This window comes from Lissotriton vulgaris, chromosome 6, assembly GCF_964263255.1.
Source record: "Lissotriton vulgaris chromosome 6, aLisVul1.2, whole genome shotgun sequence".
NCBI lineage: Eukaryota > Metazoa > Chordata > Amphibia > Caudata > Salamandridae > Lissotriton > Lissotriton vulgaris.
Window position 1 is genome coordinate 813,804,929 of NC_141694.1, and position 16,389 is coordinate 813,821,317.

Below are 16,389 nucleotides of genomic sequence, written 5' to 3' on the forward strand. Positions count from 1 at the left end.
ACTACAGGGGGCTAGGCAGTCCTTTGTGTGTGGACAGGACACAACCTATTCAGGTGTAAGTGAAGCTGTGCCTAGCTCCTTCCTCCCATTCTGCCAGAGATGGACCCTTGAGACACACCTTAGTTCCCATTGTATGTGACTGTCTAGGAGGGTGTCTCCTTGAATTCCAATGTAGTGCAGTATCTTGATAAGGGTGTGGTGGGATACAGTGTCAAATGCCGCTAAAAGGTCGAGGATCCGGGTCACTATTTCTCCTTAGTCAAGGAGGGCTTTGATGTAGTCGGTAACGGCGTTCAGAGAATTTTTTATACTGTGGTTGGTGCGGAATCCTGACTGGGAAATGTCTAGAAGATTGTTGTTCTCCAGGTGTTCTGTGAGTTGGTGGTTGATGACTTTTTCAAGGACTTTGGTGGGGAAGGGGAGCAGAGAGATGGGACAGTAGTTCTTGAGTTTGCTGGGGTTGGCAGATGGGTTCTTGAGAAGGGGTTTGACTTCTGTGTGCTTCCATTCTTTGGGAAAAGTGTTGATGGACGCATTGAAGATGGTGGTGAGTTGGTTGCTGTTCGACAAGCTCCCTAGGTTGAAGATGTGGGGGGGGACACGGATCTCCTGAGCTACCAAGTTTATGATTTCAGTGGTGTTGTTTATGGTTAGCTGGTTCCTGGTGGTCAGTAGGTAGTCGGGGTAGCATCTGTGGGAGCGATGAGGATGTTCACGGCAGTGGTTTGGGTTCGGAAGTTTTTGTAGATGGTGGAGATCTTGTTGTGGAAGAAATCCTCCGGGTGTCGCAGAGTTCCTGGGAAGAGGTGGTGATGTTTTCGGTGGTTGAGGGGTTTGAGAATGCTCCGACGATGTGGAATAGTTCTTTAATATCGGTTGAATTGGCTTCAATGAGGTTGGCGAGGGCACTCCTTTTCGTCTTTTCAAGAGTTGGTTGTATTGGTTGAGGGTCTATATGAAAGAGGCTAGGTTTGTGGTCTCCTTGCTTGCACGCCACTTCCTTTCAAAGCCACTTGCACTTGCTTTTATTAGTTCTCAGTTTCGTGGTGTACCAGCTGGCTTGTTTGGAGGATCTTTTGGGCTTTATGATCTTGGTGGGGGCGACACTGTCAGCGCAATTGGTGATCCAGTTGGAGAAGTTCTTGACAGCCTGTACTAGGTTGGTTAAGGTGCCCGGGGGAGTGGGGTGAGTGATTGACTCCACAAGATATACATCAACTTGGTCAACTCTTGGCTGACGGCAATCTTTGAATTTCTGGGAGCTGAATATAAACCTCCAATGTACAGATTTGTTTTCAATATCTCTGGTTACGGCTTTGAATACTATTCAGAAGGGAGTCTTTCAGTAGCACATTTATGGGGGAATTTTGTTTCTGTGACCTTACCCGCAAATGGCAGATGGCAAATAGATATTGCACATTAGAGCCATCAGAAGAGTAGATTATTGATGATGATGATGATGATGATGATGATGATGATGATGATGATGATGATGATGATACAGGAATAGAAACAGGCAGGCATAATTCTTACCTGAGAAGAACTTCAGGTACTATGTGTAAAACTGTATACTTTACTTAGTGGGCGAATATAAGATGGTATGTTAATGAGTCAACATTTCATATTTATGATACCCCAGTGAAGCCGATGCCTGAAGGCCAACTTCTACTGTAACAAGATGCCAGATGACAATAGACAGGTGGAAACACATGATGTTGACTATCCTAATCTGACTGATTCCTTGGGCAAAATAACAGATATTTTGCAACGGGCAAGGGGAGAAAGGGTCGTAATTAAAAATAAAACTGCGCTACTCAGATTGCTTCTAATTTTACACTAGTCTGAAAATTGCAGGAATACCTCTTATTCTTTAGTATGTTTGCTGTAATAAGTAAAAGATAGAAGCAGAGTTATTCACCTCTTTTGAAAAAATGTACAACAGACATGTGGAACACAGTTGAATTGGAGAGATTCTAATATAGAAAAATGAGCTTATGGGCTAGGATGGAACAAATATGGTGTGAATATCTAGCTCATATGTTCAGTTGGTGAATCAGAACGGACAGAGGAGCGATGGAAATTGAATATTTGCGATTGTCGGAAACAGAATTGTTTAAGGACTAGTCAGATCATGTGACAATAGCAGAATTCTACCAGATACAGTTCGTAAAACAGAGGTACAACACTGAACATTAAGTAACTAGTATTTTGTTTTTATGTCTTTGTATTTGATTTTTTTCTGTTTAAAGGGTTGACATTTTCTCTTTTTTTGTGGCAAGCTGTGACCAATAAAAATGTACTTGTATGAATCAGAACTTTGGGCACAATATCGTATGGACTGCCACCGACAGGCCGTTGATGGCAGTCTGCTCAACATCCAGGGTTGAGGTCCGACCGCCGGATTATAATGCCGCCGGTCGGAGGGCTGCGGGCGGGAGAAAGACCGTCACCTTTGACAGGATCAGAGATCCTGTCGGGGTGGCGGTCGGACAGGTAATCCCTGAATGGCGGCAGTGCCTGCGCAGGGACCACCATCTGGATTACTATGTCCCTTTCGATCAGGATCCGACCGCCTTGAAAAGGCAAACAGAAAATGTCTTTGGGGGCCCCTGGCAGGGCCCCCGTCCCCCCTGGGCCTCCGCTACATCCATGGTGTCTGGTACACGGTGCAGTGATGTTTCTAAACATGCCTTTTTGCATTGAGGCTTTGTGCTGTAGCCTAATTCCGGGCCGCAGTGCAAGCCTCAATGCAAAAAAGGCCTGTTTCTGAACTATCTACATGGCAGTCAGATCGTAATTCGGTGGTTGGCAATGGCGCCTACTTGTCAGACGGTCTCAATCCCAAAATGATCCGACCGCCATCATAATCAGCCCCCTAGTACTGGAATTGCTACTTAATTAACCATTTACTTTTTTATTACATTATGGAATGCTCATATAAGTGGATCACCAAAAACAATGGTATACCTACCAAAATCATAACATGGAAGGGAAAATGCTTCTTTGTAGGTTGTCTGCATGTATGGATTTGCCCTTTTGTTGTTTGCTGGACTATTGATGGACCTCTGAAGTGTCAAAAGATCAAAGTCATGCCGGTAATTGATTTTTGGCGGTTGATATTCAAGTGATGGCTGAGATCTGAAACCGAACATAAGGCACAAGTGATGATGTAGATAGACACTGTAAGCCATTCACCATAATAGTACATCTGTACCAAACTAAAAATGAAAATCTGAATTCGCCAACAAATCAGATGAGATGTTCTTTCCCAGATACACAGACAAATACCCTATTGTGATTTGAAGGAAGTCAGATTTCCCCTTTCTGCTATTTTTTAACATAACATTCCAGAATGAGTTTTCTAGTCACTAAGCTGATCCACAATTCTAAATAATTACTTATTAAACTATGAAAACTCAGTCTGTTCCAGGTGAACAGTGAAAATGTATAGTTCAATTTTAACTTGATCTTTTGGAAGCTTGTTATCCTACACTTTCAGCAGAGGCATCCAAATGGAGAGCGCGCTGGAAAATTTAACTTATACTAGCAAAAATACTTTATTTGCCTTGCTTGCACTGATTGGATGGTCCATGATCCTGTTTCTGTTTGGCAGATGGAAATGGTTGACTGCAGATAAATGGTAGTGCAGAAAAGTATTACCATAAAATGCAGGGTTTCTATATGTATATATTGGTAGGGCAGAAGTTGTTTTATGAATGATAGCTGTAGAGGTGGACCAGCTATGTTGTATTTGTCTTGATGGTCCATGCATATGTGACAGGGAAATTTAGACCTTCAGCATTTGGAAAGTGCATGTGACTCATGAGTGGCTCATTTACTGTCATGCAATTAAATTGGGGTAAGTAGAGATTCCAGCAAAAAAATGTGCATGTGCAACCTGGTGTGGGTCAGAATATCAAGTATAAAAACACAGGAGCGGCCCATGCAGGTAAGATCGGTGAGGCGGGGTTGGGGGGGGGGGGGGGGGGATTTGACAGACCACGAGAGAAAACTAAATAAATAATTAATCTTCCCTTGTCGTCGTCTGTCGAGATCACCGCCTACCCAGCCCCACCGCTCATACCTGCACGGGCCACGGCTGTAAAAATATTGTGCTTCAGAAATATTGTACCCAGAATATTGCTTGTAAAAACATATATGAAATTAAGACTATATAGGTAAATCTAGACTTACTATAAAGCAATATGTCATCAAGGTACAAATATGTGGAATTCGGAATAGTAAATCTATACCTTTCTATACATAGTTATCTTTACAATAAGGCACCTACATTTTCGTAGTACGATATTTAAAACTCTATTTCCTGACAGTATACCATGTAACCTCAGCTGAAAGCCTGAACAGTAAAAACAAAAACAAAGCTCCACAGTTTACCGAATCTCTGCTTCCACTTGTTGGGCCACATGTACACGTCCAAGCTCCCCAGGATAGGTTCCCCGGGCATCTGTCCCTTGACGGTGAGCCGCGCTGAAAAACACATCACAACATATATGTTTAAGCAACCATTTTTTCAATGTATCAGGGGCAGCTCTAGGCTCATGGCGGCCCTGGGCAGGGAGCGTAGGTAGGGGGCCCCGGAAGAGGGGGTCCGGGCGGGGCTGAGCACCCCAGAGCTCAGGAAGATGGAACAGAGCCGGAGGCTGCCAAATATCTGCCAGGGGCCGCCACTCAAATATGTATCCATCCTCAGAGGATTATTATATTAAGGATATATATTGGTGTGGTGGCCCCTGGGGTTTGGTGGCGCTGTGCAGGTGCACAGCTTGCACATGCCTAAAGCCGCCCCTGAATGTATTTATATGACGGTATACTTGCTCTCATCTCGTCATTTTATTGTTTAAGCCTCACAGGCTGCTGATTGACCACCACTAAGCACTTTGATAGATAGCTACACAGAAAAAAATGGGACCATGGAGAGAGTAAATCGGAAACAGAAAAAAAGATGTTTCACCAAGCAGCATGTAGGTAAGCCCAGATAGAGTTAGCAAACAGTTTGCTGAAAAAAATGCAAATTTTCAGTGTCTTTCTAAAGTGCCCATAATTTTCCTCTATAAGCGATACATCTAATAACAGATGAAGCCAAATAAGGGCGGCAGGCGAGCTAACATTGCCAGGTCCTCATTTGTACGGAAGCATATAGCAAAATCCCAGGGTCATTTAAGGAGCCATTAATTTTTTTTTTTTGTCAAATCTATTTTATTTGCATTTTATAGTAGTCGAAAGACAGTGCAATATTCAGATATTATAACAGGATAATTCAGGCGCACCAGTGCATTGTTAACAATTCACAGATCAGCTTGTTGTACAGTCCTGAGGCCATGCTTACAATTTAAGAAGCCATTCATGTGTGAGAAACATTCCTTCTCAGGTGCTGCACGAGTGAAGCATCACAAGAGATAATTATTCCTCGTTAGGTTATATTGGCCTTAGGTAAAAAGGGATTTCTTGGTCGCAAAGCATGGAATTTGAACAATCACAGGCTTTGTGATTGCAAAATCCAAAGTCAGAATGTGCATTAATTACTCTGGGAATCAAAAATTTCTTTCCGACTCGCAAAGTGTACTTTGGGACTTATTACGATTTGGAAGGAAAAGCAGCCATGAAATTATCCTCTATGTGGGATACATCAAATAACAGATCAAGTCAAATAATGGCGGCAGGCGAGCTCTTCCCTCCGATTCGAAATCACATGAACCAATTGCCTAAATTCTGTAATTTATCTCGGGCCTTGTTGCTGAGGCCGTGCACCATACATGCAGGACAGGTCAACTACTATCTGGGGAAGGCCGTGAACAGTCCACTGCTCGTTTATTTATCCCATTGGGCTATACTTGGCCTCTAAGGGCGTACGATGTGGCTGCAAGTCACGAAGAGGCCAGATGGCACTTTATAGCCCTCCTCAAGTTAGTTTGCGAATCATAAAGCATCATAGTTGTCAGGGCTTGCACTTTCTAGCCTCCACATATATTCTTTGAGGACTAAACTGGGAGCTGGGTTGGGTCGAAGGTTGTATGGCTGTTATCCCGCCTGGCTAGCTCCTTGCGTGCAGTCCCTGCTATACGTCCAATCACCCCTTGGAGTATCGCACTCCCTCTGGTCAGATTTCCTTGTCAGGCCGTCCTCTGCCTAAGGCAGAGGTCTTCAAACGTTTGGATGCCGAGACCCCCCTGTCAACATTTTGAGGTGTAAGGACCTCCTCCTGACAAAAAATTCTAAACCTGTAGGCAGGGCTACTGGAATTATGACGCAGTTGAGGACCAAATAACGCAACAGGCTTGACTAAATTGTGTGGGAAGAAAATGTAAATAATGTTACGTGACGCAGCGTATTTTGGGATAGCATTGCTTCATTTTTTTAAATTAATTTTTTACACACAGTAACACTGAGGAAAGATTTCACCCCATCAGTACCTGTTTATAACCAAAATACAGAAATTAACATCAGAAAGATTTCTAGTCAACCTTTGTGAAGGGCCATCCACTCTGCAGGAATACATGCTGCCACATTAGAAGCTCACCTGGCCCTGGCCGGGAACATCAGGGGACCCTTAAAACCCTGGTGGTTTTCTGCAGAGTTAAGCAGTTTACCCATGCAGTTTTCCTCTCACTCCCTCCCTTCCATCCTTCTCTCCCCTCCCAACCCTGGATTCCTCTCTCACTTTGCAGGCCATTTTCTTTCACCCCTTTTTACAACTTCTGAACTCTCCCCATTCACCTCTCACTTCACCTTTAATCACCTCTTGCCATTCTGTCTTTTTGCTGCCTTCATCTCTAACAGTCTCTCGCCTTTATCTCATGGCCTCTCTGGCCCAGTCACCACCCATTCCCCTCAGCACTACTCATTCACCTCGTCCCTCCATTCAACTTATTGTCTATTTGTATCTTACACCTCTCCGGTCCCCCCATTCATCTTTCACATCTCCCCTTTGTTCTAACAGAAGCCCTCACCTTTGGCTCACACTCACTTCTAGCGTGTCCACACTACTCTTCTGCAATTTAGATTTCTCCTCATCCCTGACCTCTTCAATCAAATTCTCTCAATCCCTTGCTGTCCTCTCTCATCCTCTCATCTCTCCTCACCAAGCATACGGGTCGGACCTGTATGCTCCTCTCAGCCTGTGCCACTCTGCTTATTGTTCCCCAATTCAAGAAGGCATGAGTTGTCTATCTCGCTGTTTTGGTGCAGGTCGCGCAGTTATGGGACTTGCACCCTCCTTTGTTTCACTCCACCAAGAGTCGATTATCCTTTAGGAAAATATAAAAACCTTTCTCTATGCTCTGTAGGTTACCCCATTTGGCTGGTTATCCATCTCCTTTTGTGTGTTTCTCATTTGCCTTCAGGCAGCAGATGGTTATTAGCCCCAGGGCTTCTTTTGGTAACAGTAGCGCAGTACAAATGTAAATAATAATATTCTGCAGAAGCAGGGGAGCCACTAGACCAGAACTTCTGGGGGAGGGGTACTAACACTCCTAGCCAGGGCTGGCCCTAACACTGGTTGCACCCGGTGCAACAATCTTTTTTGGTGTCCCACCCCCGTTTCCTCCTTCTCCATGAATTCCCTCACTACCACTCACCAACAATGCACCTCATCTCTCTATAACATCTTTCTGACAAACATTTCTTTTTTTATAGCGCTACTCATAGTTTACTCACACTCATTTCTGTGATCTGCATGGTACATATTCTTTGTAGCAGGCACATTAACCCTCTGCGCTGTGTGGGTGGCAGGAGTGCCCATGTGAGTGCACGGTCAGCGATGCAACAGTGTGAGAGTAGGGTGAGTGAGGTGAGCATACGAATTTGGGTGCGGATGCAAGTTCAGAATGGGATGAATGAATGTATGATTACTGCTGGGATTGTTTGAGTGAGTTGTATATTCAGCAGTGAGGGGGACAGGTGAGTGAAGTGTCACATGAGTGCAGGATGAGTAGTGTACTTGTGTAACGGTAAATACCAACAAGAGACAAAGGGCATGAGTAGGCACTCCTATACCCCAATCAATAGTAAATTAACAACAAAGGAGTGACTATGAGATAAAGTGCTATCAAACTTAGATAGTGAGGTGTGATGTTATTTCGCTCTGTGCTGCAAATGTGATCAATACTCACACACGTGTATGCACAAGGCGAAATCTCTCTATCTCCCTATGAATACCCAACAGGTCCTCCTCTAAGGATGAAACCTAGTGGGTATCGTGATCACCCAGTGTTAGAAAGGGGAAAAAACCTTGCTTTTTAGAAGGACCCTCACTCACCACTAGTTGGTGACATGCTTCATCATTGGGTCCCCGCTGGGGTGACCGAATGTCCCCCCAGCGTGCTACAACGCCTGATTACAGCGGAGCAGGATGTGGTGAGTGTAACAGTGCCCAAATTAGGAGGTGACTATAAGTGAATGTGTAAGTGTATTAAAAAATGCAAAAGTTGTGCCTTTACAAAAATCTTTAATAATGGCCAACCTGCATTGGATAAAAACAAAGTGGACGGACTACCCAAGGTTCTGAGTTAGGGAACCGGAGTCCTAGTAAGAATCAAAAGTTGGTCAACATGTTTCTGCTGTTCATGTTGCAATTTGCTCAGCATTCGTCAGGACCTACACAAAAGTCCTCCGGTGGTGTGCGGGTGCTAAGGCGCACCCTCCAGAGAGGCTCAAAATGTGAAAAACATATATATAATAGGATACCGGATAATTTCCGTAGTTACCCACTACAATTAGTAGGGATACACCAAAAACCTGTAGGGAGAAGAGAGACAAACAAAAAACACACATGAGGGAACTTTAATAAATAAGTTCTTTGGTCAAATGCGTTAGTTATTATTGGTCTTTGACATTTCAGGTTGTGGCGAGATGCATGCTACACATCCGACCAACTGCAAGGTGCTCGCCCAGACTATGGGGTAGATTACACCTATATCAGCCTGATTTCCCCGGCCTTCAAAGAGGACCGGCATCACGTAATTGCTCAGCTATTAAATTCATTATAAGATTTGGCAAGCAATGTACTGATCGATTCATGGTTGTCTATCGGTAAGTTTATGCAGTGTTTATAAATTCTCGTCATGCGTGTGTGATCAGGATCAAAACCTGGAACAACCAGGAAACTCCCCTCTTAATACGGGAGAAATGCGATGCAATAGCAATAGTCGTAAATGCTTAAAAACTCACTTCACTAGAGGCATGGTCACGCCCCTTCGGTAAAGACAGCGCGGGACTCCTTCACGCGGTGTCTATCTGTCGGTAGAGGAAAGCAAAAGGAGTCAGCAAGCGAAAGGTGGTCAGGAACCCGAGCTCACGGAGGAAAATGAGCAGGAAAGACTTACTTCGACACCCGCGACTCCCCGCCGTGTACCTGCTTCTCAGCTGCTGTCTTCCGGGAATACCGGAATGAGCGAGGGATCGGTTTATGTATTGTGGTAGTGTGATTGGCCAGACGTGCTCACATGGGTGGGGTAACATCACATGGTCTGCACCGCGCCCACTGCCTTAAAGCTGTATAGGCGAGCAAGATGATTGAAAAGCGTGATTGGCCAGACGTGCTCACATGGGTGGGGTGACGTCACATGGTCTCCACCGCGCCCACTGCCTTAAAGCTGTATAGGCGAAAAAGATGTTAAAAATGTGAGGGTTCGAATCCCGATCCGGTGTCAACACAAAAAGGGTTGATAGAGGGAGTTTATATCAGAATGCGTGTAATAACCCCGCTAGAGGAGTAAATAACATTTAATCAAATTAGAACAAATTAGAACCCCGTCTGGATAAGATCTTTACAAATATGAGGCCACATACATTTGCTAACGCATATGGCGTGAGACATACATATGGATAGAATACGGACCTCAAATCGGTCGGAAAAAGGACGGGGAGGGCAGATGTAACTGGCCCAAAGTCCGATTGTGATAAACCTAATATGGCACCAAGTTCTTAAATCAGTGATTGGACAGGCAATCCAAAAAATCTAAAAATGAGTAACAAACCCCGGGTGGGTACTCAAGTGTAGGGTCCATATCAACCAATCTTGTGGTGGCTAAATATCTGTACCCGGGAAAATACTCAAAGGTAGAGGGCTGGGTGGGGGGCATAGCATCAGGTCAATAGATGGCAGAGAAAAATGCTATGATACTGGATGTTTCTATCTTCTTAACACACTGCCCCATGGTATATCATCATTGAGGCCAGATCTGTTGGTGCCAAGGTGGTACACCCAGCGTTGTTCCTTCTCGAACAATGAGGACTCTGAACAGCTTTCCAGGTGCTCCAAAACTGTCCATTTCAGATCATTAGGTGTGTGATTAAGTTGTAAGAAATCAGGATATGCGAACATCGTAGCAATATGCGTTGCAAGAAATCAACAACAAAATTGACATCCCATTTCTTACAACTTAATCACACACCTAATGATCTGAACTCCCTCTATCAACCCTTTTTGTGTTGACACCGGATCGGGATTCGAACCCTCACATTTTTAACATCTTTTTCGCCTATACAGCTTTAAGGCAGTGGGCGCGGTGGAGACCATGTGACGTCACCCCACCCATGTGAGCACGTCTGGCCAATCACGCTTTTCAATCATCTTGCTCGCCTATACAGCTTTAAGGCAGTGGGCGCGGTGCAGACCATGTGACGTTACCCCACCCATGTGAGCACGTCTGGCCAATCACACTACCACAATACATAAACCGATCCCTCGCTCATTCCGGTATTCCCGGAAGACAGCAGCTGAGAAGCAGGTACACGGCGGGGAGTCGCGGGTGTCGAAGTAAGTCTTTCCTGCTCATTTTCCTCCGTGAGCTCGGGTTCCTGACCACCTTTCGCTTGCTGACTCCTTTTGCTTTCCTCTACCGACAGATAGACACTGCGTGAAGGAGTCCCGCGCTGTCTTTACCGAAGGGGCGTGACCATGCCTCTAGTGAAGTGAGTTTTTAAGCATTTACGACTATTGCTATTGCATCGCATTTCTCCCATATTAAGAGGGGAGTTTCCTGGTTGTTCCAGGTTTTGATCCTGATCACACACGCATGACGAGAATTTATAAACACTGCATAAACTTACCGATAGACAACCATGAATCGATCAGTACATTGCTTGCCAAATCTTATAATGAATTTAATAGCTGAGCAATTACATGATGCCGGTCCTCTTTGAAGGCCGGGGAAATCAGGCTGATATAGGTGTAATCTACCCCATAGTCTGGGCGAGCACCTTGCAGTTGGTCGAATGTGTAGCATGCATCTCGCCACAACCTGAAATGTCAAAGACCAATATTAACTAACGCATTTGACCAAAGAACTTATTTATTAAAGTTCCCTCATGTGTGTTTTTTGTTTGTCTCTCTTCTCCCTACAGGTTTTTGGTGTATCCCTACTAATTGTAGTGGGTAACTACGGAAATTATCCGGTATCCTATTATATATATGTTTTTCACATTTTGAGCCTCTCGGGAGGGTGCGCCTTAGCGCGCGCACACCACCGGAGGACTTTTGTGTAGGTCCTGACGAATGCTGAGCAAATTGCAACATGAACAGCAGAAACATGTTGACCAACTTTTGATTCTTACTAGGACTCCGGTTCCCTAACTCAGAACCTTGGGTAGTCCGTCCACTTTGTTTTTCTCCAATGCAGGTTGGCCATTATTAAAGATTTTTGTAAAGGCACAACTTTTGCATTTTTTAATACACTTACACATTCACTTATAGTCACCTCCTAATTTGGGCACTGTTACACTCACCACATCCTGCTCCGCTGTAATCAGGCGTTGTAGCACGCTGGGGGGACATTCGGTCACCCCAGCGGGGACCCAATGATGAAGCATGTCACCAACTAGTGGTGAGTGAGGGTCCTTCTAAAACGCAAGGTTTTTTCCCCTTTCTAACACTGGGTGATCATGATACCCACTAGGTTTCATCCTTAGAGGAGGACCTGTTGGGTATTCATAGGGAGATAGAGAGATTTCGCCTTGTGCATGCACGTGTGTGAGTATTGATCACATTTGCAGCACAGAGCGAAATAACATCACACCTCACTATCTAAGTTTGATAGCACTTTATCTCATAGTCACTCCTTTGTTGTTAATTTACTAGTGTACTTGTGTGACTGCAGGGTGAGGTATAGGTTGAACAGCGCAAGTGCATTGTGAGTGCAGAGTAATCATTGTGAGTGCAGGGTGAGCAGGTGAATGGTGTGTGTGCATGGTGAATGGTGTGAGTATGGTGATCAGTGTGAGTGCATTGTGATCGCTATGAGGACAGTGTGAGCATGAAAGTGAAGGGCGTGAAGGAGGAGTGAGTTGTCTGAATGCAGGGTCCATTCCCAGACACCTGAAGTAACCCAGCATGTTATTGACGGCGGCGTAGGATTTAAGATCTAAGTTAAACTATTGCTATTATGGCAGGGTGGAGGAAATAAATAATGTGCTGATCCTGCAACAAACTTCCAGTCTTATGGATACGGTTGCCAGTAGATTATTTTGTTGGCCTAGTTGGTACAAAAATAAGCAGTCAACTAAAGCTTTATTTTAGGCACTTATATGTGCATACTTCAAACAGCAAATATAAATAGAAAGCACTTTTAATTGTGTTCTAGGACTGCCTCGAAGATCCATGACTGATAATTAAAAAGTACAAAGACAGAAAAGTTACATAATGAATGGATACATACTTTTTTATTTATAAATCTATTTAGTGTCAAGAGGAGGTCGCTGCAGGCTCTTTAAACAACACACACAGGCATTTTACTTTTGGCAAACCTAATTTATATTCATTTTCATGAAATGCATTCTCACACTACATCAGTAAATGTAAAATACAAATGTAAGGAATAGGCAGAGTAGGACCCAGGGGTACGGGAATCAGGAAAAAAACACTAAGCCTCTGTAACCAGTTTACAAAGACATGTAAATATGTAAATGGTCTTTAAAGACGTGTGAATAACTCTGATGGGCGTGCTGGAGATAAGACTCCAGACACTGCCCAGCTGAGGCCCCAGCAGCTCGAGTTACACTGCAGCAGCCCGGGCTGAGACACAGGGGAAGAGGGGGGCTGAAGCCCTTGGGCCTGAGCAGAAGTGTGACTAGGAGCGCGACCCCCTTTGCATCGCTCCACGGCCCCCCTGGGGGTTGCGCCCCACAGTTTGAAGACCCCTGGTCTAAAGGGTGCGTCCTCCAGGAACACTTTTATGCTGCTGCTCCGGGTTGCAGGAGGCCCCCTCCTAGCGTCCTTGAGGCTATTTCGTCGGGTCTCCGGGTTTAGCACTCTCAGCGACCTGTGCCTCTTAAACCAGGACATGTTCCGGATCATGCTTTCTCCGTGTCTGGCAGTGGTGACGATGGTTCCCTGGATCTTGGCAACTTGCCAGGACTCCCTCATAAATGGTGTCTAGAACTTGTTGCTGGATGGGATCTTTGATGAAGACCACATTCCTGATTTGGAGGGTCAGGCCCACGGCTCCACAGTCCCCGCTGGCCTGATCATTGGTGGCCTTCCCATTCCTTTGTACCAGCTTGATGCCCATGATGGGCGGTCACCATTGAAAACTAGGGGGGATGCTTTCTCTTGCGTGTAGCCTTATCAAGAGATCCACTGGGGCACATCCTGTGGTGCTGTGCGGTGTTTGCCTGTAGGCCCTCAGAAATTGATCGAGGCATTCTTTGAGGTCATCTCCTTGATCGACCACTATCCTCAGTGCTTTCTTTAGGGGGCGCATAAACCTTTTGGCCTAACCATTCGCTTGCAGCCTTGTGGCTGAGGCCGAACACTATACATGCAAAAACTCACACGGACAGGTCAACTTCTGTTTGGGATTGGTCATGAGCTGTCCCCCTGCCGTTTATTTATCCCCTTTGGCCATGCCCCGCCCCCAGGGTGTGTGTGATGTGTCTGCAAGCCAGGTAGAGGCCAGAAACCACTCTAAAAATGTGTGGACCATTCATCAGACACTGACCTGTAATAGGAGGCAGTAGCGATTTGCAAAGTGGAGGCTCTCTGTGCCAAGCCCGGGCTTCGGAGGTTGGGAGGGAGAGAGCAGACGTGTCCTCTTGCAACATAACATTTATTGTTTCTAAATGTAGCATGTCCCTTGAGGGAGAGAGGCTGCACTCAGAAGGCAGTTTTCCAAATCCAAGGCCTGCTGCCCCTTGCAGGCCTCCATACCTACATTCACACAGACTCTAGGAACATTAATGAGGAAGGACTCCCAAATGGGCGTTTTGTGCTGCAGTTTGTTTTGTACATTGGTTGCAGCTCAAAATGCATTTTGGACATGGAGGTGTTGGTGTGCAATAAACATACATTGCGTTGCAGTCCCAACTTCGCACACTGGCCTGTAGTAACAGAAAAATGCTAAACCACAGTATGAATAAAAGCCAAGACACTTTATGGGCACAGTAGCTTCTTCTACAATTCAAGGACCATCAACGTCCCTTTAACATTAGGCAAGGCAGCTTTAGGAGGAGGCTTCAGGCAAGGCCAGAATGGGAACCAAAAACAACCTTGGCAAAAATGTTCAAACCAGCCCTGCTCCTTCCTTCCTCGCTCTCATCTGTCTCTCCTTTCTTTTTTCATTCCCTCTTTCCTCTCTCTCGCTTTCCTGAAGCCCCATGTGTATGCTGTAATTACCCGGGGAAGTTGGAGAAAGGGACAGAGGTTCAGGCACTGGCCCTCTACCCTAAAATATGGCCTCCAAAGGCTCCAGTCCACCAGGGAAATGGCCACTGGAAAGAAAAAAGTAGTCCGGACCTGACTTCATGGTCAGCATACCCTTACCTTTTTGTTTCTCTGACTTCCATGTACATAATGACAACAATGATAAGAACAAGGGTGTCAACTCATCTACAAAAGACCTCTTCTGTGTCTGAGCGGTGTCTTGCTCCACATTCACAATGTTGTTTAGCACTTTTTGACTATTTTTGGTGCATTATTCATTTGTAAACTCACTTAGGTGAACTTCTTACCCATACTCACTTGTAGTAGTTTTATTTATTTATTTATTTATAACACTTATAAAGCGCGCTAATACCAGCCGGTGTCCTGGCGCTGAAGTGGTAACTCCCTGAGATTGAGCCTCCCGAACTAGAGGGTGAAGAGCCATGTTTTCAGTTTTTTTCTGAAAGCCAACAGATTCGTATTTTGTTTGAGGGTTATAGGAAGGGCATTCCACGCCTTTGCTGCTCCCCTGACAAAGCTTCTGCCCCCCCCCAGCGCGCCTTCCTAATACGGGTTGTTTTAATCAGCCCCATACTGGCCGACCTTAGTTGTCTCCCTGGTCTGTACCATTGGAAGCGGTCCTGAAGGAACACCGGACCCTGACCATGCAGTGCCTTGAAGACAATGCAGAGGGCTTTAAATAAAATCCGCTTCCGCACCGGGAGCAGTGCAGCTTCTCCAGTTCCTTGGTGACTGATGAAAACTTGGGCAAGCCCCCTATGAGGCGAGCTGCCGCGTTTTGTAGGACTTGGAGTTTGTTGAGCAACCCCTGTTGGGCCTCTAAGAGAAGGCTGTTACAATAGTCGAGGCACGAAAGCACAAGTGCCGTCACCACCGTCTTTCTGCTCCCCCCCGGTAAGAAGGGGAGAACCTTCCTAATAATTTTCAAAGTCCAGTGTATGGAAGAGGTAATCGCCTTGACTTGGGGTTTAAAAGAAAGTTGGCTGTCAATAATGACTCCAAGATTCTTCAGCTTTGGAGCCGGAGATGGCGGAGATCCCATATCTGAAGGCCACCACGCAGAGCTCCAAAGGTTTGTGTTTTACCCGAAGATAAGCACCTCGGTCTTGGAGGAATTCAATTTTAAACAGCTTTTTGCCATCCAAGAACTGACTGCAGACATGCAGTCCTGAAACCTGGCTGCCACACCCAGCTCTTTACCCGGGAGCACGGAAACCACAATCTGGGTGTCGTCTGCGTAAGAAGTTAACTCGAACCCAAAGGATCGGATCACCGGGGCAAGAGAAGATACGTAGATGTTGAATAAAGTGGGGCTTAGGGAGGAACCCTGGGGGACCCCCCCGGGGAGTTCGAAAGGTCTTGATTCGAAATCTCCCATGGCCACCACTTGTACCCGGTCTTTCAGAAAGGCTTTTAGAATGTTAAGTGCTTGACCCTGGACCCCGCAGCCCTCCAATCAGTTCACCAAGATAGCATGGTGGACCGTATTGAAGGCCGCAGACAGATCCAGAAGGATCAGCACTGCCTAGCCCCCATCGTCCAGCACCTTCCTGACCTCCTCTGTGGACTTGATCAGAGCAGTCTCAGTGCTGTGTCCTTCCCTAAACCCGTGTTGGGCCGGATCCAGACCCTTCGAGGTACGCAGAAATGAGCAGAGCTGGGAGTTCATGGCTTTCTCAATAAGTTTTGCTGGCATCGGCAGTCTGGCTATT

General features: G+C 45.6%; 1 protein-coding gene across 2 annotated transcripts in view; it reads right to left on the reverse strand.

Moving 5' to 3' along the window:
- The window catches only part of SPMIP3 (sperm microtubule inner protein 3), a 100,514-nt gene that overhangs the window by 37,476 nt on the left and 46,649 nt on the right, over positions 1-16,389 (reverse strand). For both annotated transcript variants that reach the window (XM_086925286.1, XM_086925285.1), the window contains exons 3-4: positions 4,396-4,488; positions 2,972-3,138 (exon numbers count right to left, since the gene is read on the reverse strand). In XM_086925286.1, the coding sequence (XP_086781412.1) occupies positions 2,972-3,138; positions 4,396-4,488 (260 nt within the window). The remainder of the gene's footprint in view (positions 1-2,971; positions 3,139-4,395; positions 4,489-16,389) is intronic.